This window comes from Lissotriton helveticus, chromosome 5_1 (genome assembly GCF_964261635.1).
Source record: "Lissotriton helveticus chromosome 5_1, aLisHel1.1, whole genome shotgun sequence".
Classification (NCBI taxonomy): domain Eukaryota; kingdom Metazoa; phylum Chordata; class Amphibia; order Caudata; family Salamandridae; genus Lissotriton; species Lissotriton helveticus.
In genome coordinates this window covers 1,559,924,399-1,559,950,463 of record NC_136065.1, presented here as the reverse complement: position 1 = coordinate 1,559,950,463, position 26,065 = coordinate 1,559,924,399, and the positions used below count along the sequence as shown (strand labels likewise).

The window sequence follows — 26,065 nt, the reverse complement described above, 5'->3', positions numbered from 1 at the left end:
GCCAAATGAATAAAGTCAGCATGCGCCATCGCACATCTCTGGCAGCTATCCGACCTCTTACGATCCATCTTTGTGAGCAACACGGGGGTGACATAGATTCTATGCAGGTACTTAAAGTGCAAAAGCGTATGTTTATAATTATTTGACACTAAGCGTGTCTGCTCTTAACAATAGGCTCACATCTTGTCTGTCTTGGGCTGCGCTAGGTCTCCCTCCCAGACCGCGCGCGCCACCTCTCATCATTGGTCGGAGTGCCTGCGCCTGATGATATAGTCTGGAGACTAAGGGGCCCATTAGGATGGCGGGCGGATTGCCCCCACCAGGCTGGTGATAGCCACCGCCAGCCTGGCGGGGGCAATCTGCCCGCCATCCGCACCTGAATTCCCCCCCACCATATTAGGATGCCGGGGGGGACCGCGGTCAACGGAAACACCGTCCGCCGCTTTTCCGCCCTGGTCGCCTTGTGACCGGGGCGGGAAAGGTTTAATATGGTGGCGGTGTCTAACAGACACCGCCAGCCATATTATGATGGGCTTGTTTAGATGCCTTTCCGCGGGGGCGATGCCGCCACGGAAAGGCATGCGGTCTTCACTCCGGGGGGCCCCTGCAGGCCCCCAGAGTGAAGGAGAGGTGGGGGGTGCACACGGGGGTTTACCTGTGAAACAAAGCAGCAGGCACTGCGCGGTGCCTGACGCTTTGTCTATGCAAATGCATTAATGCATTTTTAGCATTGTGGCGGGTGGTGCAGAGAGCACCGCCCGCCACAAAGCTAAAAATACAGGATGTGCCCGCCATTGTGGCAGGCACATCCTAATACCCCCCACGGGACCCCCGCCCTTATGGCGGGCATTCCCAAACCCCGGTAGGATGACGGGCGGACAAAGCCCGCCCGTCATCCTAATAGGCCCCAAAGTGTGCACCATCAGGTGTAGTAATAATTGTTGTAAGTGGGGGGAGTGCAGGAGGTTCCTCTGTCTCAGGGTGTAGTGCAGTGACCCGTGCCATTCGCGTTCTGTGCACGAGCAAACGGTCTAGTGTGGTTATGTACCGATAGCCTGTCAAGTCTGCTACTGTGCGCAAGTGACCGTCTCTGAACATGCCCCCCATATTTTTTATCTGACAACGTGTGAGTGCATGCTGCGTCAGTATTTCAGCCCTGGGAGGTATCCAGGGATTATTCAGAACCAGCAAATGCGGGGAGTACAGCCAGTCATCCACAGGTATTCACGCAAACGCCCCCAAGACCAGCTTGTGGTTTGTAGTGTATGGATCTCAGCCGGTGTTCTCCTAAGCCCGAGCAGGAGGATAGTAGAGAGCGGATAGGGGCGGGCCTGTGTGTGCTTAGGCTTCAGGAATTGTAGGCACACGTCCGGGTGATACCAAAAATAAGTGTAATGCGCCTGTGCCATCAGATAGTACAAGTAAAAGTCGGGTGCTCCAAACCCTCCTCTTTCGAAGGGGTTAATGAGTGTCTGCCTACCCACCGTAATAGACATAGATGAGCAATACTCTTATGACTACACTGCGTCTAATACAGGACATTAGGGTATCACCACCGAACCCTGGGAGAACCGCCAGGGGCATACCACCTAGAAGATAAGAACCAGCACACATTGAGATTGAATATGGTGACCCAAATGCAAGTGTAAGAGTACGCATAGAATAATATGAGTTGAGAAGGCATCAAACTACGGTCTATTTTGACCATAATCACATGACTCTATATGAATATATTAAAAAGGAGCCAACAGACTTATACACTACGTATATAGATTCCCAGGAGGTTACCAAAAAATAAAGTCAATAAAAACAAAGGTGAAAGACACTACTATAAAATTTGTGAGAGCATACTTCCCAAATTAAATAAAATGCAATGGGAAGACCAGATAAATATTACAATACTATCTGGGCATCCGATGGAGCACCAAAACCAGGAAAGTGTTTACTCCCACCACTAACCCTACCCACAGCTAGACACTCTGGAGTTAAACCAAACTCCAACTCCCAGCATTCCAATGGCCACGGAGCACAAACGCATTATCTGCAACGCTGCCCACAACCAGCGCTGAACTCGTAAAAACTGGATGCTGAGCCCATACCAGTGCTTGCAAGCGGTCTGGAAGGCGATAACACATAGGTGTACGGGTGGTGTCATATCCTTGACGAAGTAAGAAGGAAACTTGGTTAAATTGGACTCAAATGGAATGCGGAATAAAAGAGGAGACACGGATGGAGTAATTCCTTCACGGCGGTTCCCATGATAACACCCATGTGATCCACATGGATGCTGTGCAATGCTAAGCAAAATAATGACATACCCTGGGGGTTGTCTTCACATGTACATAGACATAATACAGAGTACATATTGGGAATGGCCGAAGCTTTAAAATGTACTATGGGTCCAGAATGGGCCCGATGAGCATTATGGTGTCCATAAACATAACCAAGCATCGTGACATGAGACATGTGGTTCAGTATGAGTGCGTACGTGAGAGATGGTAATGTTTCAAATATACTGCTAGCCCCAAGCAAATTCAAACTAAACATTAAATCATGGGGGTATACAAAATAAGTACTAGTTGTGATCCGGCCGGGAGCTTTTATAAATACACTCAGCTAAAGAAATGGAGCTCAGCTAGATGGGTGTATCACCTAAGCAAATTCAAACTAAACATTAAAGCATGGCAAAATAGAAAATCATTTAAAAATAATTGTTTTTGGGGGGAGTTTTATGTAGCTTGAACTAAACCCAAAGGTTTCAGAGTGCTTTACAAGAGCACCAGTTGCGTTAGAAACGGACAGTTTAATTTTCTTATTTTTGTTGGCCATGGGGTGACTAAGTGATTTGCCCAAAATCATAGGATGTTGAGTGTCCCTGCCGAGACTCGTAACCGGTTCCCCAGCTTTACGGTCGACCGCTCTAGCCGTTAGGCCATATCCTTTCCCCCGTTGTGATCACTGGCAGGAGCTTTGAATTATACATTCAGCTAAAGAAATGTAGCTCACCAGATGGGTGCATCCCTATCACCCAACAGGATGCTCTCACTAAGAACACGTGGCCATTTTCTGAGTCCTGATTGGAAAATATCTACATATGGGAATCTCATTCACTATAGGCAACCACAATTGGGAACCATCACCTATATGTTTATTAGAATACGAAAAAGTCCTTTTGAAATGTATATCAAATGATTTTTCTTCCCCAAAAGAGTGTGACATTAGGACATCATCATGTACCAGACACGCATGACCCTCGAAAGACACCAAATAAGGGTAAGCAGAGTGTGTGCATGATCAGTCTACACTACATTTAACCACTAAGCATGTATTTCGCATGAGAAATTGCATCTGTAAAGTTTTTAAAATCCTTTCTGACCACCCACAAATAGAACAAGGAATAGAGGCCAGTGATACTGTTACGGGACAACAACTTCATGTAGCACCTTAAAATAGTATTAGTGTGTATGTAGTAGGGTTAATTGAACAGCTAGATTCAATAAAACCCTCAAAAACATGTTTATCCACACCCCAGGTACACTACAAATAAAGAAACACTATTAGTATACCTGTAGGTATTTTTAACTTTCACCTATTCTTCTGGATCCATGCTTATCCAGCCAGATTTTATCTAGGAGCTCCAATTTCTTTGGTTGAGTCCGCCCTGGTGGTACCACCTTACCAGGGGATAGGCGCCAATGATACAGCATGTCACGAGATAGTAAGTGAGGCATCTACTGCAATATCTTTGGATACCCTAGAGGTATCAGGGAGTACATTCTTCCTAGAACAGGTTCGTACCTTTCTCTCTTCAATTAATCCAGTTGCTCTTGTGTATGAAAAGAAGGTTTTAAATATCTTTGAAGCCCACTGTCAATCACTTCACGTAGAGAGGGCTGCCTTTAACTTCAGATAACTTGTCAGTCACCCTAGGATGAAAAAATCCTAAACACAGATTTATTTCCATGTACTTGAGACTTTTAAAATAAGCCTACCTCCTCAGTGAGCACTCAATCAGAGATAGTTTCAAGCCATACCTTTGGTCTCGTTGTAAATTACATTCTTGCATAAGAGGTCGTTGTGGCAGAGCACGATGGGGGAACCAAGTGTGGGCAGGTACGACTCCATCCATGTCAGCTCTTGCTCCAGGACCTCCATTGCTGGGATGTTGGCTTGGACCCTGAGGGCAGAACAGAATAATTCAATCCATCCCGTGCCAAAGCACGGTCTGACTTAGTAGTGGAAGTCAACATTAAGTACAGAAGAAACTTCACATATACTCAAACCAACATTGAAACCTTATATGAAAAAATGAAGCCTTGAAAGATAGTGGAAGACAAAACTTATGTATACTTCCATGTTTTAAAGGATGCAGAAGACCAGGTTACCAAAAGAAAGAGGAAATTCCTAACATACCACTGCTTCTAAAGTATTGGTGGAGCCACTGTGTTCTTATGGATTTTTGCAGTGCTGGGCAAGACATATTTTGAGGAGGCCTGTTCAGAACAACTTTGAATTAATTTATTTCCCAAATTTAGCTCAATCAAAACCTAGTGATCACAAAAAACTGAATTATATGTTACACTTTCAAAAAGGGGAGCGGACTATATATTTGTACAAAGGCCATCACATTCATCCAACGATAAAACCTGTTGCAGACTATTCGGGTTTAGAACCACACCCAGGATTATTTGGTCGATCTGACCAAGAACTGGTGGACCTCTTTCGGCCATATACAATTTTCCAATGGTTCCCCAACCTTTAAATTCCAAAATAAAGGAACAGTATCCTAACATGGGATAAAATTATGTTATGTTGCTCTCAGGTTGTAAGTCAGGAGGTCTAAGCTCTCTCCAGCTGCTCCCCAAAATGTACTTTTCATGTTTCTTGACCTACTGTGGTGTATGGGGATCTAGAATCTTCTACTTTTTGCCTTAATCCCCCTACTGTCATCTCACACAAAACTTTGTTGTGTGTTCCGATGCCAGCATCAACAACTTCTTTTACTAAGCTCAGTGCACACCTGTGTGGACCTTCAGTGTTTGATGTTGAAATAGTAAGCTCATCCTTACTTGATCTAGCAGTAACCTAATTAACTTTAGCATTTCTACCTTTCTGTCTTCATACGCTGGAAAAATGCCCTTCGATTTCACAACTTGCACAAAGTTGCTTAATGGAGGGACAATTATTACTATACACAATGATGTGGTTATTTGTATTTTCCTTTATCCATTTTCCTGTTCCTACATGTTCTGCTATCACAGTTAGTACCAGTATCGTTTTTCTTGTAGTCACGAATAGTTTTGCAATGCCTTGCTTCCATTGAAAACACAGAATTTGTCTATTGCCTTAAAAAAACAGGGTTAAAATAAGAATAGGGAATTTATTTTTAATGTATATGGAACTATTAAGCACTGTTGTTGAGCCCATCTCTAAAGCAGACAGACTGTGCCACCGTGTGGTGGACTGTCTTAAGTGCCAGTGTTGAGAAATAAGTACTGGTGCCGCACTCTGGAAATTACAGGCTCAAATTAAGCACTGGTTATGAGTAGGGTTACAGGCCAAAGTACGTGTAGATGTAACATCTTATTCTGATTAATCAAACTGGTTGGAGCGTTATGAGTGGTGAGACTACACCAGTGAGGTCCCGCAGTGGTGGAGGTAGTGCTGTCACAACTGAAGCTCCACTCTCTCTCTGGAATTGATGTTGTGTAGTGTGTGATATCTTTCTTGCAGTTTCCCCAGCACTTGAAGGCCATTGTGTGGTGGCACATAACCAAATTATCATAAAAAACACCCGACGACAAAATTCTGCACTGAAGAGTGCGAGGGACCTCACTGTCAGATTCAAGAAGGCAGGGATCATGTGGGACCAGCATTCACAGATGAATGAATGAATACATTGTATAGAGCGCACATATGCCCAAGGGTGTCAAGATGCCAATGAAGTCATGATAGAGGGACCCGACAAAGAGATTGGCATGGTGTTGTAGGTAGACTATGGAACCTTATGAAAGGGTAAAGAGGCAGGTTTTCAGCACCCTGCTGAAGGGGGTGTAGGATGCTCAGCAAGGTCAGGTGAAGGGGGAGAGAGTTCCAAAGACTGTCCGCTGCAACTGAAAATGGCTTTGCATCCCATCTAGTTTTACAGAATCTGGGGAAAATGACCAAGTTCCGGTCAGCCGAGTGAAATTTCCTCATGGGAAAATACCATTGAAACATGATTCTTATTCCTTCCGTGCCGGAGTTGTGTAGGGCTTTGTGAGCAATGCAAAGCACCTTAAACATAATGCAAATTTTACAAGAAGCCAGTGGAGTTAGACCCCTGAGGAGGAGGGAACGTCCGCATGGGCTGCGGCGTTCCCTCCGAGCTGATTAGGATGTGACCGCCAGGGTGGCGGGCACATCCTCTATCTTTAACATTGCGGCGGGTGTAGCTTCAAGCTGCACCCGCCGCAATGTTAAAAATGCATGCCACGCATTTGCATGCACAAAGCGGCAGGCACCGCGTGGTGCCTGCCGCTTTGTGCACGCAAATGCAGGGGGTTACCATAGGTACCCCCCATGTGCACCCCCCACTCCCCCTTCACCCAGGGGGGCCGCAACGGGCCCCCGAAGTGAAACACCGTATGCTTTTCCACGGCGGAAAATCCACCGCAGAAAAGCATGTCATTCACACCATCCTAATATGGCTGGCGGTGTCTGATAGACACCGCCAGGCATGTTAGAGCCTTTCCGTCGCGGTCGGAAGGCGAACGTGGCGGAAAGGCTGCGGACGGAATCCCAGACCCACCGCCATCCTAATATGGCGGTGAGTCTTTTGAGGCTCCGCTGCGGTTTTTCCGCATCCTCCGGGCCGGCGGTGGCCTCCGCCGGCCCTGAGGATGCGGAAAACCGCTATCATAATCGGCCCCTAAGTTCAGTCTCACTCTGCATTCTATACCATTTGCAGCGTTGTCTCTGCTGGTTTGTTAATGTCAAGATAGAGCACATTACAGTAGTCTAGTCTCAACAAAGTGAGTACTATGGCTACATCTTTGATGCTAATAGAAGGAGGAAAGGAAAGTATTTCTGAAGTATGCTGATGGTCTAGGAGCAGGTTGCAACCGTGCGGTTGACCTGAAGGTCATGCACTAGTTCTTGTTCCAGCATTATCCCAGATGCACATGGACAGGCTCAAGACCACAGTAAAACTTGTTGTCAACCTGAAGAGACTACCCAAACACAACATGGAATTGGTAACCAATACTACAGGGAAGTAGAGACAAACGTGAGGTAAATAAAATAAAGTGGAGGTGTGGTCTAGGGGTATCAGAAGTAGAAAGTGAGAAGAGGTGTAGAGGTGAGGTAGTGAATGGTTGGTGAGGTAACGTGAGCAGTTAGGTAGTGAGAGAGATAGTGTAGAGACATATGAGGTAATTATTGAGGGAGGAAAATATAGCGGAAGGTTATGTATGGAGAGGTGGAAAGAGAAATAGAGAGGTAAGGTAAATAAGAGATACAGTTGAAAGTAATGTGAGGTGGGTGGAGGGATGGTAAAGGGGGCGGGTGAGATTGAAACAGAGCAGTGAAGTCCCATGAGAGGGGTAATGTAGGGAGAATTATGAGTTGGAACAGAAAGAGATAGGTGAGAGTGAGATGAAGAGAGAGAAAGTAGAAAATAGAGGCAAGGTAGATTTGAGGTGAAGTAAAGAGAGACATGAGCCAGAAAGATGGTGAGTCAGAAAAAGAGGTAGAGGGTGCTGCAAAGAGGTGACATTAAGTTAGTAAGAGGGAGTAGATAAAGAAATGATGTAGAGAGAGGGGTTGAGATTTAGACTCTGGTGAAGAAGAGGAAGATGAGGTACAACATGATAGAAAGATCGAGAGTAAGAGAGGCGATGTTGAGAAAGATGAATAGAAAAAGAGAAATAAGCCAAAAAGACAAAATTAGGCAGAGGAACGTGAGGTGAAAAGTAAGATAGAGGGAAGCAAATAAATAGAAAGGTAGAGTGTACGAGGTATCGCTAGCAAGACAGACTGAGAGGTAGAAGTAGACAGAGAGAAGATGAGATAAAAAAGAGACCTATGTCAAAGAGAGATACACCACTTTACCAGGCAGCCATTGGCAAGTGAGCTCTCTGGTCAATAGAACTTTATACCCATGTCTTTCAGGTAGGTGTTCTGGGTGTAACTGTGTTATAGCCATTCACATGCAAGGCATGCTTGACATACATCTAACTTAGTTATCTGCTGCCCTACCAGCTACCAGCCTATCAACAGCAGTGGTCTGTAGGACATTTTTGAAAACCACTCACACTTGAGAATGCCACCCTTCTCTTGTCATCAGCACATGTGGTGTGCCAAAGGACCATCCCGAAACAGCCAAGAAGTCTGCATCTGGAATGTACAGAGGATTTGGGTCTCCACTCCAGAAGCAGAGCAATCCTCTGACTGCCATGGGGGTCTGTATGTACATGGGTTGTATATCAGAGGCACTTTATAACTCCGTAGTAGTAGTTATGCATCTGGCATGTCCAGAGGGCCATATTTTGACTACCTTCTTCCTCCAAATTGCCCTTCCATTTAATCCTTTGCATGCCTTCTTTCTCTATTCACAACCTTCTCTAAGTCACATGCATGTTTTACTTTATTCTCTATTTATGTATTTCCACCCCTACTTCCTTATCCAAGATGCCACCCGCAGGATCCACGGAGGTGCCAGAATTCATGACAATATATTCGCCCTTGGGCAGTTCTCTCAAAAACAACGCCTCTTGGAGCAGTTTTCTCCTACCAGACTGCACTGAGACACTTCGCAACACGGCATCCATCAAACCCTCCAACCACTTTGGTGATCCTCTACCCGCCAAGCTCTTTAAAGATTTAATCTCAGCCTTTCTCCTTCTGTGGTCCAAGATCATTCATGAATCCCTCTTACAGGGAAAGATTCCGGACTGCCTAAAAGTTGGGCAAGTTACTCCCATTCCTAAGAAGACCACGGCGGACCTATCGGATCCAAACAATTTTCGACCCATCACCAGTAGTATGACTCTAGCTAAATTGCTTGAAAAATGTGAACATTCTCAGCTCCGCAAACATATTTAGAAATATCAACTCCTGGATCCTCGTCAGTCAAGATTCAGAGCTAGGCACAGCACTGAAACGGCACTAACTCACATTGTTGATGACGCCGTGAAAGCCCTTGACCAAAATGTCCCATGTCTCCTGATCCTTCTAGACCTGTCCTCAGCCTTCGATACCATCAAACATGGGAACCTGATTGATCTCCTACAACATAGGATGGGATTTTCAGGCCCGGTCCTAAACTGGTTTGCCTCCTTCCTTCAAAACTGCACGCAAAGGATCAAAGTTAATCATTCCCTCGCTTCCAGTACCCCTGTCCTGATTGGAGTCCCCCAAGGTTCTACGATCTCGCCCACTCTCTTCAACCTATTTATGGAGCCTCTTGCGGTCATTCTGAACAGAGCGAACATTCAATACCACATGCATGCGGATGACACACAATTGTACCTGAAGATCTCCGAGCAAGAGGACATAAAAACTTTAAATACTGCACTTGCCCAAACTCAACAATGGTTAGCTCAGAACCAACTCCCACTAAATACTCTCAAAACTGAATTTCTTTTGATCACCCCACCTAATCACTCAGCTCCTACTTCGACTGGATTAAACACCTAACTCCTCTGAACTGCACACCTCATGTTGTGGACTCTGCCAAATCTTTAGGTATCACCTTGGATAAACACCTAAACATGCACACACAAGGACAAACCAACTCAGCCTGACATCAGTGCTACTACTAGGGGAGCCAATTTCCAACTCAACACACTGAAGAAAATCAAACCATTCCTACTCCCCGAAGATCTCAGGCCGACGGTTCAATCACTGTATATCCCTAGATTGGAATATGGGCTGGTGACCCTAGCAGGACTTCCCAAAGCTAGCTTGGCCCCACTCAGAGCTAACTTGAACGCATCGGCCAGACTTTTAACGGGCTCGAGGAAATTTGATCACACTCATAAAGCCATACACCACAATACCCCATACTACCTAGCAGATAAGCTTGAACTATCGGGCTCCAGCCGGAACCTCAGAAGTACATCGACACATCTCTTGAAACCTCCAAGATTCAAAAAGAAAAGATCATACAGCCGTGCGTTCACCGGTCTTGCTCAGAGAATCTGGAACTCCTTGCCATCCGAGATCAGATCCAATCCTTCCACTACTTCCTTTAAAAAACTGGTCAAAAGGCTACTAATGAACGGACATTACTGCGTTGATCATGCTTGTGTGTTTGGTTAAATAACTAAAATCTTGAATTATTTTTCACTGATTTTATATTATAGCCTTATAGCCCGCCGTAGAGGGCTATACCGGCTATTAAAGGCCTCTCCAGAGTTAAATGCCCGAGCCGAAGGCGAGCGCCTTTAGCAAGGGAGAGGGACTTTAATAGCCGGTATAGCCCAGCTACGAAGGGCTATAAGGCTATTAGAACATTCTGCCACTAGAGGGCAGAATGTTCTAACAAAAAAAACCAAAGCCTTATGGGAGCGTGTGGGGATTGGAATCCCCTCAGGCTCCCTGAAGCCTTTGTTCACAGCCAGAGCTGTGAACAAAGAAACATTGGAATGTTAGAGCTCCAGGCTTATACCAGCCATTATAAGCCCGGAGCACTCCATTGTTTTCAATGGAGCACCCAACATTCCAATGTTATAATATATGTTTTTGACCTACTTTTTGTTTTAGTTCTCGATAGCTCATTAACTGTTGACTTTGCTTGTTTCCTTTTTGTTAAAATTCCTTGATGCACATTGCACATCTTGGTTCTTTCTATTGTATGATGTTTTACTCGGAGCGCTCTATGGCACCTCTGATACACCCTACTCATTATTATTGAATGTTTTCCCACAGGTTGTAACTTCACTTACCTTCTTTATGCTTTGTATACTTGCTGGCGCCAACTCTGTACAGCGCTCTGATACCCCTTTGGGTCTTCTTTGCGCTCTATAAAACTTTTCAAATAAATACATTTCTTGAAAATGCCCACAAATCATTTCAAAGATTACAACCTTTCCTTCTTTGAAAGACATGCCCTTGCAATATAACAATATATAATCTACACTTGTTCAGCAGTTACACTCACAACCATCTGCGTGAACTCACATCCAGCCTCACTAATGATCGCTCCTAAGTCCTATTAATTAAATCTACCACAAAGAAACTGGAATAAATACATAGAATGTTTTTTTGCTTAAACACACAAGAACTAATTCCAACAGGAATCTCAGTGTCAGAGTGAGTTGTCCGTACTTGCCATTTGTCAGTACCTGGGTTCTGCAGAAGGTCACTTGGTGTCAGATGACCTGGTGTCAGATGGGCCAAGAGGGTACGTGTTGTGCAGCAGGCCGTATGCACTTGCAGTGTGCATTTGTCTATACCTGGGTTCTGCACCAGGGCACCCAGGCCCAGATTGACCAACATTTTGCATTGGGAATGCATCAAGTTTTATGAAGCAGCCCTAATACCAAATGTATTTTGGGATTTACTAAGCCACCCAAGCCTGATTTGCATGGTTTAGTGGATAAGAAAAGTAACACAAGGCAGCACTATTCACTGCCTTGCTTTCTTTGCATTGGGGAGGTGTTCCATGGGTGGCGCATTTGCATTCCATGCATCCACCCACGGATTTTCACGCAAACCCAGTTTACTAAAGTCTGTAAACCTGCATTTGTGCCAGAATGGAATGCCTACCCGAGACTGGCGTAACAAGGGAAAATATCTTTATTTTTCCTTGTTACTTCCTCAATCCATGTGTGCTGCAGTCTGCAGCACACATGGAAAGAGGCATATGCATCTAAGGATTGTTTTTGTGCATAAAGGTATCTCTTCTAAGTTGTATTACATGAATGGTTAGTAAATCTGGCCCAGTGTCAGGCTGTGCTCGTCTGTACCTGGGTCCTGTAGCAGCCCTCTCAGTGTCAGACTTAGTTTCTCAGTGCTTGGCTGTGCAGAAGCCCTCTCAGTGTCAGGCTGAGTTGGTTTGTCCCTGTGTGTGCAGCAGCCCTCTCAGTGTCAGGCTGAGTTGGTTTGTCACTGTGTGTGCAGCAGCCGTCTCTATCAGTGTCAGACTAGTTGGTTTGTACCTGTGTGTGCAGCAGCCCTCTCTATCAGTGTCAGGCTGAGTTGGTCTGTCCATGTGTGTGCAGCAGCCCTCTCCCTCAGTGTCAGGCTAGTTGGTTTGTACCTGTGTGTGCAGCAGTCCTTTCAGTGTCAGGCTGAGTTGGTGTGTCCCTGTATGTGCAGCAGCCCCCTCAGTGTCAGGCTGAGTTGGTTTGTCCCTGTGTGTGCAGAAGCCCTTTCAGTGTCAGGGTGAGCTGGTATGTCCCTGTGTGTGTAGCAGCCCTCTCAGTGTCAGACTTAGTTTCTCAGTGCTCAGCTGTGCAGCAGCCCTCTCAGTGTCAGGCTGAGTTGGTTTGTACCTGTGTGCTGTAGTCCTTTCAGTGTGTGTCAGGCTGAGTTGGTTTGTCCCTGTGTGTGCAGCAGCCCTCTCGGTGTCAGGCTGAGTTGGTTTGTCCCTGTGTGTGCAGAAGCCCTTTCAGTGTCAGGCTGAGTTGGTTTGTCCCTGTGTGTGCAGCAGCCCTCTCAGTGTCAGGCTGAGTTGGTTTGTCCCTGTGTGTGCAGCAGCCCTCTCTCTCAATGTCAGGCTGGGTTGGTTTGTACCTGTGTGTGTAGCAGCTCTCTCTCTCACTGTCAGGCTGAGTTGGTTTGTACCTGTGTGTGCAGCAGTCCTTTCAGTGTCAGGCCGAGTTGGTTTGTACCTGTGTGTGCAGCAGCCCTCTCAGTGTCAGGCGGAGTCGGTTTGTACCAGAGTGTGCTGCAGCCCTCTCTCTCAATGTCAGGCTGAGTTGGTTTGTACCTGTGTGTGCAGCAGCCATCTCTCTTAGTGGCAGGCTAGTTGGTTTGTATCTGTTGTTATGTTTCATATAGGTATCCTAATATAGGCCCGGGTAACATCATACCCTTTCACCTACATCACCTCCCCTACACTACACAGGCTGAGTTGGTTTGTCCCTGTGTGTGCAGAAGCCCTTTCAGTGTCAGGGTGAGCTAGTATGTCCCTGTGTGTGTAGCAGCCCTCTCAGTGTCAGACTTAGTTTCACAGTGCTCAGCTGTGCAGCAGCCCTCTCAGTGTCAGGCTGAGTTGGTTTGTACCTGTGTGTGAAGCAGCCCTCTCAGTGTCAGGCTGAGTCTGTTTGTACCAGAGTGTGCACCAGCCTTCTGTCTCAGTGTCAGGCTGAGTTGGCTTGTCCCTGTGTGTGCAGCAGCCCTCTCAGTGTCAGGCTGGGTTGGTTTGTCCCTGTGTGTGCAGCAGTCCTTTCAGTGTCAGGCCAAGTTGGTTTGTACCTGTGTGTGCAGCAGCCCTCTCAGTGTCAGGCGTAGTCGGTTTGTACCAGAGTGTGCTGTAGCCCTCTCTCTCAATGTCAGGCTGAGTTAGTTTGTACCTGTGTGTGCAGCAGCCCTCTCAGTTGCAGGCTGAGTCGGTTTGTACCAGAGTGTGCAGCAGCCCTCTCTCTCTCAATGTCAGGCTGAGTTGGTTTGTACCTGTGTGTGCAGCAGTTTGTATCTGTTGTTATGTTTCATATAGGTACCCTAGTATAGGCCCGGGTAACCTCATACCCTTTCACCTATATCACCTCCCCTACACTACACTGTAACAAGCTTTTTAGGATTGAACCTTTACCTAGTTCTAGTCCTGGGTGCAGAAGGAGAGTTTCCCTGAACAATGGCGTTCTATGACTTTATCTTTAGACTGACACAGAATGAATGAATATTCATACGGGTTCTTGGAAACCAGGCTGGGGCTACACAACCTTCCTTCCCATGTCTACCTACACGGTTCATCCCATACGTCATCTTCAAATCCAACAGTGGCTAATATAAGAAACAAGGGACAAAGGAACCCTAGATACTTTCTGTATAAATACAACACCTCTTGCTAGTGTTAGATAGAGGGAACCAAGACTTCCAGGCTGACACACTGACCAGAGATGCTGAGGCTCCTGCATGCATACGCTCCAGCTGACAGTGTTCTGAACATCCCTCACGGGGTGTCCAACTCGAGACCAAGAAGGGCTCCTACATTCTCATACTTCAGGTTTTGGGGTTCGACTAAATCCTAGAGGGATTCATGGCTTTACACCTACTCATATGCTAGGTACACTAAGGTACATCTAGGTAGGCATTGTAGGAGTATGCACACTTTTATCCTGCATTTTATATTCATGTATTTATTCATGCTTATTGCAAGATGGTAGAACTGTATTATCCTTTTATATTCACTGTACTGATAATCATATATCTCTGCTACTGTCTAATGGTTGGTGCAGCTCATATATTCTACACAAGAATGACAACTGTTCAATCATTCCTTATTGAAATGCCCAGACTGTTTATTCTGTGTAACTCTGAGATAAAATAAGTGAGAACGAGTGACTGAACGAAAAGTAGTACATTCTTTCCACAATCTCGAGGGATCAGGGTTGTCATGTTCTAAGGTTGGCAGAAACTATTCTCTCCCCGATAAGAGGAGACACTAGTGGCACTGTGAGCTAGCTAATGCAAACACGCTAACATTTCTCAGTGGGGTGCACAGAATCAGTCTGTCACCAATCCCACAGTTTATGTTATCCAAATGTGCAGGTCCTGCATGGGTACTATAGGAACTACACGAGAGAAGATGAGATAAAAAAGAGACCGATGTCAAAGAGAGATACACCACTTTACCAGGCAGCCTTTGGCAAGTGAGCTCTCTGGCCAATAACACTTTATATCCATGTCTTTCAGGTAGGTGTTCTGGGTGTAGCTGTGCTATAGCCAGTCACATGCAAGGCATGCTTGACATACATCTAACTTAGTTATCTGCTGCCCTACCAGCCTCTCAAAAGCAGTGGTCTGTAGTATGTTTTTGAAAACCCCTCACACTTGAGAATGCCACCCTTCTCTTTTCATCAGCACATGTGGTGTGCCATAGGACCGTCCTGAAACAGCCAAGAAGTCTTCATCTGGAATGTACAGAGGATTTGGGGCTCCACTCCAGCAGCAGAGCAATCTTCTGACTGCCACGGGGGTCTGTATGTACATGAGTTATATATCAGAGCGACTTTATAACTCCGTAGTAGTGGTTCTGCACCTGGCATGTCTACCAGGGCAATATTTTGACTACTTTCTTCTTCCAAATTGCCCTTCCATTCCATCCTTTGCATGCCTTCTTTCTCTAATCACAACCTTCTCTAAGTCACATGCATGTTTTACTTTATTCTCTATTTATGTAGTTCTTGAAAATGCCCACAAATCATTTCAAAGATCACAACCTCTCCTTCTTTGAAAGACATGTCCTTGCAACCTAACAATATATAATCTACACTTGTTCTGCAATTACACTCACCAACCATCTGCGTGAACTCACATCCAGCCTCACTAATGATCGCTCCTAACTCCTATTAATTAAATCTACCACAAAGAAATTGGAGTGAATACATAGAATGTTTTTTGCTTAAACACACAAGAACTAATTCCAACAGGAATCTCAGTGTTTGAGTGAGTTGTCTGTACTTGGCATTTGTCTGTACCTGGATTCTGTAGAAGGTCACTTGATGTCAAATGGTGATTGAGGATGCCTGGTGTGCAACAGGCCTCTCAGTGTTGGACTGGGTTTGTCTGCACTTGTAGTGTGCATTTGTCTATACCTGGGTTCTGCACCAGGGCACCCAGGCCCAGATTGACCAACATTTTGCATTGGGAATGCATCAAGTTTTATGAAGCAGCCCTAATACCAAATGTATTTTGGGATTTACCAAGCCACCCAAGCCTGATTTGCATGGTTTAGTGGATAAAAAATGTAACATAAGGCAGCGCTATTCACTGCCTTGCTTTCTTTGCATTGGGGAGGTGTTCCATGGGTGGCGCATTTGCATTCCATGCATCCACCCACGGATGTTCACGTAAACCCAGATTTACTAAAGTCTGTAAACCTGCATTTGTGCCCGAATGGCATACCTACCCGAGATTGGTGTAACGAGGGAAAATATCTTTATTTTTCCTTGGTATTTCCTCAATCCATGTGTGCTACATTCTGCAGCACATATGGAAAGAGTCATATGCATCTAAGGATTGTTTCTGTGCAGAAAGGTATCTCTGCTAAGTTTCATTACATGAAAGGTTACTAAATCTGGCCCAGTTTCAGGCTGTGCTTGCCTGTACCTGGGTCCTGTAGCAGCCCTCTCAGTGTCAGGCTTAGTTTCTCAGTGCTCAGCTGTGCAGCAGCCCTCTCAGTGTCAGGCTGAGTTGGTTTATCCCTGTGTGTGCAGCAGCTGTCTCTATCAGTGTCAGGCGGAGTTGGTTTGTCACTGTGTGTGCAGCAGCCACCTCTATCCGTGTCAGGCTGAGTTGGTCTGTCACTGTGTGTGCAGCAGCCGTCTCTATCAGTGTCAGGCTGAGTTGGTTTGTACCCGTGTGTGCGGCAGCCCTCTCAGTGTCAGGTTGAGTTGGTTTGTCCCTGTGTGTGCAGCAGCCCTCTCTCTCAGTGTCAGGCTGAGTCGGTTTTGTCCCTGTGTGTGCAGCAACCCTCTCAGTGTCAGGCTGAGTTGGTTTGTACCTGTATGTGCAGCAGCCCTCTCTCTCAGTGTCAGGCTGAGTCAGTTTGTCCCTGTGTGTGCAGCAGCCCTCTCAGTGTCAGGCTGAGTTGGTTTGTACCTGTGTGTGCAGCAGCCCTTAGTGTCAGGCTGCGTGGGTTAGTACCTGTGTGTGCAGCAGCCCTTAGTGTCAGGCTGCGTTGGTTTTTCTCTGTGTGTGCAGCAGCCCTCTCTCTCAATGTCAGACTGGGTTTGTTTGTCCCTGTGTGTGCAGCAGTCCTTTCAGTGTCAGGCTGAGTTGGTTTGTACCTATATGTGCAGCAGCCCTTTCAGTGGCAGGATGGTGGGTTTGTCCCTGTGTTTGCAGCAGCCCTCTCAGTGTCAGGCTGAGTTGGTTTGTACCTGTGTGTGCAGCAGCCCACTCTCTCAGTGTTAGGCTGAGTTGATGTGTCCCTGTGTGTGCTGCAGTGCTCTCTCTCAATGTCAGGCTGAGTTGGTTTGTCCCTGTGTGTGCAGCAGCCGTCTCTATCAGTGTCAGGCTGAGTTGGTTTGTACCTGTGTGTGCAGCAGTCCTTTCAGTGTCAGGTTAGTTGGTTTGTCCCTGTGTTTGAAGCAGCCCTCTCAGTGTCAGGCTGAGTTGGTGTGTGCCAGTGTGTGCAGCAGCCCTCTCTCTCAATGTCAGGCTGAGTTGGTTTATCTCTGTGTGGGCTGCAGTGCTCTCTCTCAATGTCAGGCTGAGTTGGTTTGTCCCTGTGTGTGCAGCAGCCGTCTCTATCAGTGTCAGGCTGAGTTGGTTTGTACCTGTGTGTGCAGCAGTCCTTTCAGTGTCAGGTTAGTTGGTTTGTCCCTGTGTTTGAAGCAGCCCTCTCAGTGTCAGGCTGAGTTGGTGTGTGCCAGTGTGTGCAGCAGCCCTCTCTCTCAATGTCAGGCTGAGTTGGTTTATCTCTGTGTGGGCAGCAGCCCTCTCAGTGTCAGGCTGAGTTGGTGTGTACCAGTGTGTGCAGCAGCCTTCTCTCTCAAAGTCAGGCTGAGTTGGTTTGTCCATGTGTATGCAGCAGCCCTATTTCTCAATGTCAGGCTGAGTTGGTTTGTCCCTGTTTGTGCAGCTGCCCTCTCAGTGTCAGGCTGAGTTGGTTTGTACCTGTGTGTGCAGCAGTTCTTTCAGTGTCAGGCTAGTTGGTTTGTTCCTGTGTTTGCAGCAGCTCTCTCTCTCAATGTCAGGCTGAGTTAGTTTGTCCCTGTGTGTGCAGCAGCCCTCTCTCTCAGTGTCAGGCTGAGTTGGTTTGTCCCTGTGTGTGCAGCAGTCCTTTCAATGTCATGCTGAGTTGGTTTGTCCCTGTGTGTGCAGCAGCCCTCTCTCTCAATGTCAGGCTGAGTTGATTTGTACCTATGTATGCAGCAGCCCTTTCCGTGTCAGGTTGAGCTGGTTTGTCCCTGTGTGTGCAGCAGCCCTCTCAGTGTCAGACTGAGTTGGTTTGTCCCTGTGTGTGCAGCAGTCCTTTCAATGTCAGGCTATGTTGGTTTGTCCCTGTGTGTGCAGCAGCCCTCACTCTCAATGTCAGGCTGAGTTGGTTTGTCCCTGTGTGTGCAGCAGTCCTTTCAATGTCAGGCTACGATGGTTTGTCCCTGTGCATGCAGCAGCCCTCTCTCTCAGTGTCAGGCTGAGTTGGTTTGTCACTATGTGTGCAGCAGCCCTCTCTCTCAGTGTCAGGCTGAGTTGGTTTGTACCTGTGTGTGCAGCAGCCCCCTCTCTCAATGTCAGGCTGTGTTGGTTTGTCCCTGTGTGTGCAGCAGGCCTCTCTCTCAATGTCAGGCTGAGTTGGTTTGTCCCTGTGTGTGCAGCAGTCCTTTCAGTGTCAGGCTGAGTTGGTTTGTACCTGTGTGCGCAGCAGTCCTTTCAGTGTCAGGTTAGTTGGTTTGTCCCTGTGTGTGCAGCAGTCCTTTCAGTGTCAGGCTGAGTTGGTTTGTACCTGTGTGCGCAGCAGTCCTTTCAATGTCAGGCTGAGTTGGTTTGTACCTGTGTGTGCAGCAGCCCTCTCAGTGTCAGGCTGAGTTGGTTTGTCCCTGTGTGTGCAGCAGGCCTTTCAGTGTCAGGCTGAGTTGGTTTGTACCTGTGTGCGCAGCAGTCCTTTCAATGTCAGGCTGAGTTGGTTTGTACCTGTGTGTGCAGTAGCCCTCTCTTTCAGTGTCAGGCTGAGTTGGTTTGTATCTGTGTGTGCAGCAGTCCTTTCAGTGTCAGGCTGAGTTGGTTTATCCCTGTGTGTGCATCAGCTCTTAGTGTCAGGCTGAGTTGGCTTGCACCTGTGTGTGCAGCAACCCTCTCAGTGTCAGGATGAGTTGGTTTGTACCTGTGTGTGCAGCAACCCTCTCTCTCAGTGGCAGGCTGAGTTGGTTTGTACCGGTGTGTGCAGCAGCCCTCTCTCTCAATGTCAGGCTGAGTTGGTTTGTCCGAGTGTGTGCAGCAGTCCTTTAAGTGTCAGGTTGAGTTTTATGCATGCTTACGTGTGCACCAGGCTTCCTTGGGGCAGTCTGCGCTTCTCCATACCTTAAGTTTGCTGTGTTGTCATCTCCCATTATATCCATTTTCACGATGGCATAGAGTTGACGCAGTTTGTGGCAGAGGTTGGATTTAGGATGACTGCCATTGGGGATGGAAATGCTGTGGTACTTTGCCATTTCTTCTGCTATGAGCCTGTCGAAATTGAGAGAGTGACATAGAGATGATGCTCAGACATTGAGAAGAAGAAACCCAATGAAGGACTGACTTTCCATCCCCTTATCTCACACCTCCCATTGCTTTAGACATAGCCCTTCCCACTGTTTTCTTACTATACCAGTCCACTCCACATAGATCAGCCGACCCTCTGAACTGAGGCCAGTGGAGTGACCCAGGGACTTCAACCCTCTGAATGTGGGGAGTTTCTGACAGCAGAAACTTTGTGCCTCTTGAACTGGAGATTACCTCCAGTCTTGGCTCTTGAAACTCCCTGCCCCATCGCTCCTGCGGTCTGTAGTGAAGGAGTACCTACTACTTACCCACTCTCCCTAAAACCCAGCCTATTTGACACCGTGATGACCCCCTTAAGTGACGTTGGAGTCCCCCAAACTGTGGGGCACCCAGCCCTAACTGGTGATTCTGTGAGCTCTGACCCCTGACCTCTGCGTACCTGAAAATACGGGGCTCTCGGACCTCCTCGGGGCCCAGGGCCCGGCCTTGCATGAACTCGTAGCATAGACCATTCTGGAAGGTGCAGTACAGGTCCGGGGCGCAGCCGTGCTGTCGCAGGAGCTGGAAGCTCTTCACCTCGTTGTGCCTGTCCACGAACAACTCTGTCATGTTGCCGTACACGCGCACCAGGACCGCATCCTCCATTCCCGGGTCCACGTAGCAGGCCAGGAGCTTGTTGCTGATGCCCTCAGTGAACATCTATGGAGGGCGAATACAACATATAATGATGCAAACCGTTTAAAACGCTATTCGTGCGTGCTGGCCTTTGGAGACCATTACAGCTCTCAAATGGTACCATAACTTTTGGCATCTTCAGTCACGGGCTTTCGTTGTTAAACATTACATTGTATCTTATCTATTTCACCCCTTTTTTAAACATCTATTTATTCTTTTTTAGGATAAAGCTAATCAGCAAAACAGAGGCACACTGAGAGAGCATACATAGATGCAGATTATTGGCACATAGAGAACTGGGGAAACAAGTGCACATCCTAATCATTACAGCTCCAACCCACCTAGCTCCTAGGGGCCTCTGTGTTTGCGACAGGCACTCCAGCCACCTCATGTCTTTTCCCATAATTTCCTTTGTAGGTCGAGCCTGGGCAGCACATCCGCTGCTCTGCGAGGCATGCAGCATTCAAGTATGGAGTTAAAGCCAACCCCCCTCCGCCCATATTTTTGATTGGCTTGTGTAATTGTCCTTTGTAAATACTGACTTCTGATTTGTTAATAGGCTTGTTGTTCCCTCCATAGTACCACTGTTGTAAAATACTTATTTGTGAATCTCATTCCTGCTTCCCTTTAAGCAGTTATTTAGAACCTTTGAACATTCTAGTGTTCTGCCTCTGCCAAGCGATATTCCAGACCTGACAGTTAAGGTCTGGTCAGCTGGTCTTCAAATAAATACAGAATACTTACCAGATGTGCCTCCCTGAAGCGTGATTCCTGCTTACAACAACCACCTTGTCTTCATTTGTAACCACCCATGAGGACTGACCCTTTTACTTCTGTTGTTACACAATATGTCTGTTGCAAAGTCATCCTGTGCCCTGGGCACCCCCCAACTTTTTGCTGACTGGAACTGGTGGTATCTGACTCTGACTGACCCTGGGCTCTGTTTTACCAGACCTAGGGCCAGTGCCTAGCTGAAAGGACCTTTAAAATACAGTTAAGACACCCAACATGCCCTAGGGTATACTTTGGTATGGTGGGGTACCCCTGTAATTTGCATGACCTACCCTATAAGCCCCTAGTATATAATAGGGCAGGGGATTGAAACTACCTAGAAGTCCCCAGTATCCTGGCAGTTTAGAGGCCAGCAGATTTCTGCACTAGCATATGTGCAGTGCTGAAGCCTGAGGTCAGTTTAAAAGCAGCACTAGTTGCCAGGAATGCTTTTAAACAGTGAATTGTGCCCAAACTCGACTTTGGTGGTAGGGGCACTTAAAAATGGAACACCTACAATGTTTTTGCATATTAGAGATACCCAGGGTCTCCCCTAGGGGTGGGGGGTCAGTTATCTCTAAGGTACACCCTTATAAATGAGTTTTTATATGCCTGGGTAAAGTGGAATTTTACATTTCACTCCCAACATTGTATTGAAGTGCTGATCAAATTCGATTTGATGCTAGAAGCACTGGGTAAGGAGGATCTGCAATATTTCTGCAGATTCAGAACCCCTAAAGTCTCCCTTAGTTGCACAGGAGGTTGGGGTCCTGTACAGATTAGGGACATACTTATAAAATATGTTTATTTAAGCCCTGGTGCTAGAAAACTGGCCCAAGTCATTTTCCCCGTTGCAAACCCCATGGCCCATAAGTTAACATGGTAGGAAGTTAATGGTTATTAATATTGATAGGAGAGGACTAGCCAGACTATTCAAAGACTTCCCAGAATGCTAGTAGTAAATCCAACAATATTATATTGTTGAATTTCTCCTAAAGTGTACATACAAGAAGTTATAAGACTTTCTTGTTTGTAAGTCCAAATTCAACCTTCCAGTGGTCTGCCCTGATTGGTCAGAGTTAAGTGGATTAGCCAGGCTGCTTTGAAGAGGGGATAATGAACCCCTAGGGTTAACAAATCTGCTGGGAGGGCAGTGTGTTGGTCTATAGGAATGCCAGGCCAGGGGGTGGAGTCGTAAACCATTCTCTTCAAAGGCACAGGGGAGGCCTGGGTTTCAGTTTCACTCTTACACTCTTGACCCAGAGTCAGGGCTAGGCTTAAGGAAGGTATGTGTAGATGGTAGGGGGGAGGGCATGGAAATAAGTCATCCCTTTGGCTGTGTTTAGCCAGCTTTTAACCTCCTTGCTGAAAAATCAGCCATTATGGATTTGGAAGAATGGAGCACTCTGGGACAAAATAATGCCACACTCTACAGGTTGTGGTCATAACTATGAGGAGTTGCCCTGCTCTCATTGGCCAGAAGTGACTTGGTGCTTGACCCAGAGAATTTTGAATAAGTATCTGAGAGGGGCAGAGCCCTCCAGATCTGCTGCTTGAAACGTACTGAAGCAAGAAGTGCCCTGCGGAGAAGTTTTGCCGTGCAAAGATTTCTAAGGCGTGACCTCTGAAGACTGCACCAAGTGAAACTGCAGCCCTGTGGATTACCTTGCTGAAAAAGGACTTGGTGGACTGCCTGCAAGCTTCAGGTTAACAGAGCTCACCTGGACAGCCCCACAAGGAGTTCCCAGCCTGGAGTATGTTGTACATTGTATCTCCTTTGTATGTATTGTTCGTGTCCTCTTTAAGTCCCATTCAGAATGTGTGTGTGTACATTCTAGGCTGACTCAGCTGGTGTGTTCCAGACGAGACAGTTGGTGTCTGGCTGTCTGGAGTGTAGGTTGTTGTTCTGCTTTCTACTGAATAAAGCCACGTTTCCTGGATAAGTGGCTAGTGTCTGTCTACAATCTATCCACAACATTTTGGCGACTTGGAGTTACTGGTAGCCGGTCAGACGAGACGGACACTTTCACAGCTGAAATTGGTGGAGTGAACAACGTGGTGAACAACGTAAGCCTACCTCCCGGAAAACGAACTCACATCGCATGACGTCCTCCTGTGCCCACTACCGAGGGAAAGGTATTTTGGGCGGATCTTCATTTCACAAAGCATCAGTGAGGCGCTGTTGGAGGGTTGGAGTAAACTCGAGCGTGCTCGCGTGAGTGTTCCGCGAGAGGATTCCTTGGTTACTTTGTGGAGCTTGCCGACGTATGTGCCGGCTGTGACGCATTATGTAAGGAAAGTACCTTAGCGTCTGCACTGCGCTTCTCGCGTTTACTTATGACGTGTTAGGGTCTACGCTTCTTCGCGTTCTCACGTCTTGCGTCTTGCACTTCCTGGATTCGAGTGCGCCAGCGCGAGTAGTGCTGTTGTTTCCTGTGCGTTTCTTCACACGGACATTTTCTCTTCGTGGCCGCATTGGAGTTGGTTGTGAGCGCGTTTACGATGACACGCTCATCTTGGCTGAGATCCTTGGATCAGTAAGTTTAAGGCTCTGTTTAGGGGCCCGTTAGAGTGACTTTGTTCATTATCATCATCATTTCCTGGCAATGGCTTGGTCGAGACTCTGGAATTTTTCACATCTGGGTATTCGGATAACACTTGTGTCACGTACCAGTTTTCTTTTTCAATAACGCAATCACTCTGCATGTGTACTGTGTCACCTTCTAAGGGATATTGACTGCTTTTGGATTGTGTGTTTCATAGGATGGCTCAACAGGTGGTTGTAGCGCTGCCGCCGCAATTTTTAAGTGAGCCGGGTACGCCATCCATTTCGTGGGAAGACTGGATAAAAATGTTCGATAATTATATCGAAGCGTTAGATGGTCAGGATTTCTCGGCTAAGCGTAAAAAGGCTTTATTATTGAGTGCTTTGGGGAAGGAGGGTCAGAGAGTTTTTCAGTACCTCCCTCAAGCCCGGCAGCCTGGACAATCTTCAGTTGCCGAATACAAGGAAGCTGTAACGAGACTGGAAATTAGGTTCGCTAAGGAGGACAACTTAGTCATGAATAGATATAAGTTCTACATCAACAAGCAAAGAGGGGATGAGTCTATAGATGATTTTGTTGGACGCCTTCGTGAGTTGTCTGTCAAGTGTAACTTTGGGCAGATGACCGATGAGTTGATACAGGATCAACTCATCGTCCAGTGCAACAATAGAAAAATCCAAGAGAGGTTATGGGCGGCCAAGAATCCCCCACTGAAGTTAGCAATTGATTTAGCGAAAGTGGTGGAGGAATCTGAGAGGTGTATGAGAGAATTGCAAAAATGTAACACTCAGAGTCAGATTTCGGCGGTGTCTGAGCGGCTGTTGGATGAGGATATTCACGTTGAGGATGAAAGTGTGGTGTTTGTTAAGGGTAAAAGCAAGAATGTGCAAAAGAAAACTTTTAATAGTAGAATGCCTGGTAAAATGTTGTGTATGAGATGTGGGAGTAATGCGCATATGTGGGAGATGAGATTCTGTTAAGCAAACAACAAAGAGTGCCTCAGTTGTGGCAAGATTGGCCATGTTTCAAGAATGTGTCATAACAAGTTAAAGACAAAGGTTGCTGTGGTCGACGATGGAGCTGCTGATGTCAAGAGGGATAGAAATAAGATTTTGGTGGTTGAAGTTTTATTTCCTGATGTTGTCACCTTTAATGAATTAAGAGAGAACAGGCCCACAGCCGAATTTGTCATTGATGGTCACACTGTTAGCCTCATGGTGGATACCGGATCAAGGTACACCATCATACCTGAGGATATGTTTGTGAGTGTGTGGGGTGATGTATCTTTGAATGATGTTGATATTTGTCCCACGAGCTACCAGGGTTTTCTATTGACTTGATAGGGTGTCTGGACTCGGACATTGTTTTTAAAAACAGGTCTATACATGGTAGAGTGTATGTCTCTGTGGATGGCCCACCTATCTTGGGATGGATCCACCAGTATGATCTCCACATCATGGTCAATCCCAGGGCTGCTGTACAGGTCATGGTGGTCGATGAGTACACTGTTGATGATATTGTCAAAGGTGAGGAGCGAGTGTTCAGGGAAGAGTTGGGTGTATTGAAAGGGTATGTTCATAAAATTCGGATCAAGAGTAATTCCACACTTGTTCAACATAGAGTACGGAGAATACCTCTTTGTACATTTCAGGGGTGCAGCAGGGTGTCTTTGAGACACCCCTGCACCCTTGAAATAATTCTCAAATTGCGATTAGCAAATTACGAATTCGCAATTTGAGAATTATTTCGCAATCATTCCTATGGGCCTCCTGGCCCATAGGAATGCATTGAAAATTATTCCTTAATTGCGAATTCGCAAAATGCGAATTCGCAAATAAGGAAGATTAAGGAATCGCTAAAAAATAGCGATTTTTTTCATACTTACCATTTTGCAATTCCTAAATAGCGATTCCTTAAAAATCGCTATTTAGGAATCGCAAATTAGTTTGTTGATACAGATGGCCCATAGTGTTGAAGGAAGTTATTGACATGGTTAAACTAGGTGCAAAGCGGGAGAGTTGTGTTGCACTTTCAGTGTGTCCTTTCATAAAGATTTTAGATGAGCTTTGGTATGGTATGGTGAGGCAGTTCTCTTAAGAGGCGATAGGTTTATTCCTCCTTTTGACTTGAGACATAAATTGTTGAAACTGGCTCATGAGGGGCATTTGGGTCAGACCTTTACTTAGCGTAGGATCAAGGCTGATTTCTGGTGGCCAGGTATTGACTTGCAAACGGCTTCATGGGTTGAAGAGTGCCGTACTTGTAGGGAAGGGGAGAAAAGGTTAAAGGTTGCTGGCAACCATAATGTTTCTCACATTGAGTCCCCGGATCAGGCTTGGCATAGTGTCTGCCGTGATTTTATTGGTCCCATGGACGAGTTGCCTGTGTCTTGTCGTATTTTCAAAGTGGCTCGTGGTTGAATTTGTGAAAGAGATCATGACGGATTGTACCATTTTTTTCCTCAAAAGGGTATTTTTGGATGAGGGTTTTCCGTCTGTACTTATAACGGATAATGGCACACAGCTTACGTCCAATAAGATGAGATTGTTTTTATCTAGTTGTGGAATTTCACATCACCGCACCACTCTGTACAATCCGCAAGGTAATGGCCTGTGTGAAAGGGTCAACAGGGTGGTCAAAGGCATAATACAGATGTCTTGTGCATCTAATTCTTTCTCTAATGAGGTTGTATAAGAGATGGTGTGGGCGTATCG

At 46.4% G+C, this 26,065-nt stretch overlaps 1 protein-coding gene across 1 annotated transcript in view; it reads right to left on the bottom strand.

The window, feature by feature from the left end:
• The window catches only part of ETNK2 (ethanolamine kinase 2), a 325,147-nt gene that overhangs the window by 82,034 nt on the left and 217,048 nt on the right, over window positions 1-26,065 (bottom strand). The window contains exons 2-4 of the mRNA XM_078644659.1: window positions 19,799-20,058; window positions 19,177-19,323; window positions 4,035-4,177 (exon numbers count right to left, since the gene is read on the bottom strand). Coding sequence (XP_078500785.1) covers window positions 4,035-4,177; window positions 19,177-19,323; window positions 19,799-20,058 — 550 coding nt within the window. The remainder of the gene's footprint in view (window positions 1-4,034; window positions 4,178-19,176; window positions 19,324-19,798; window positions 20,059-26,065) is intronic.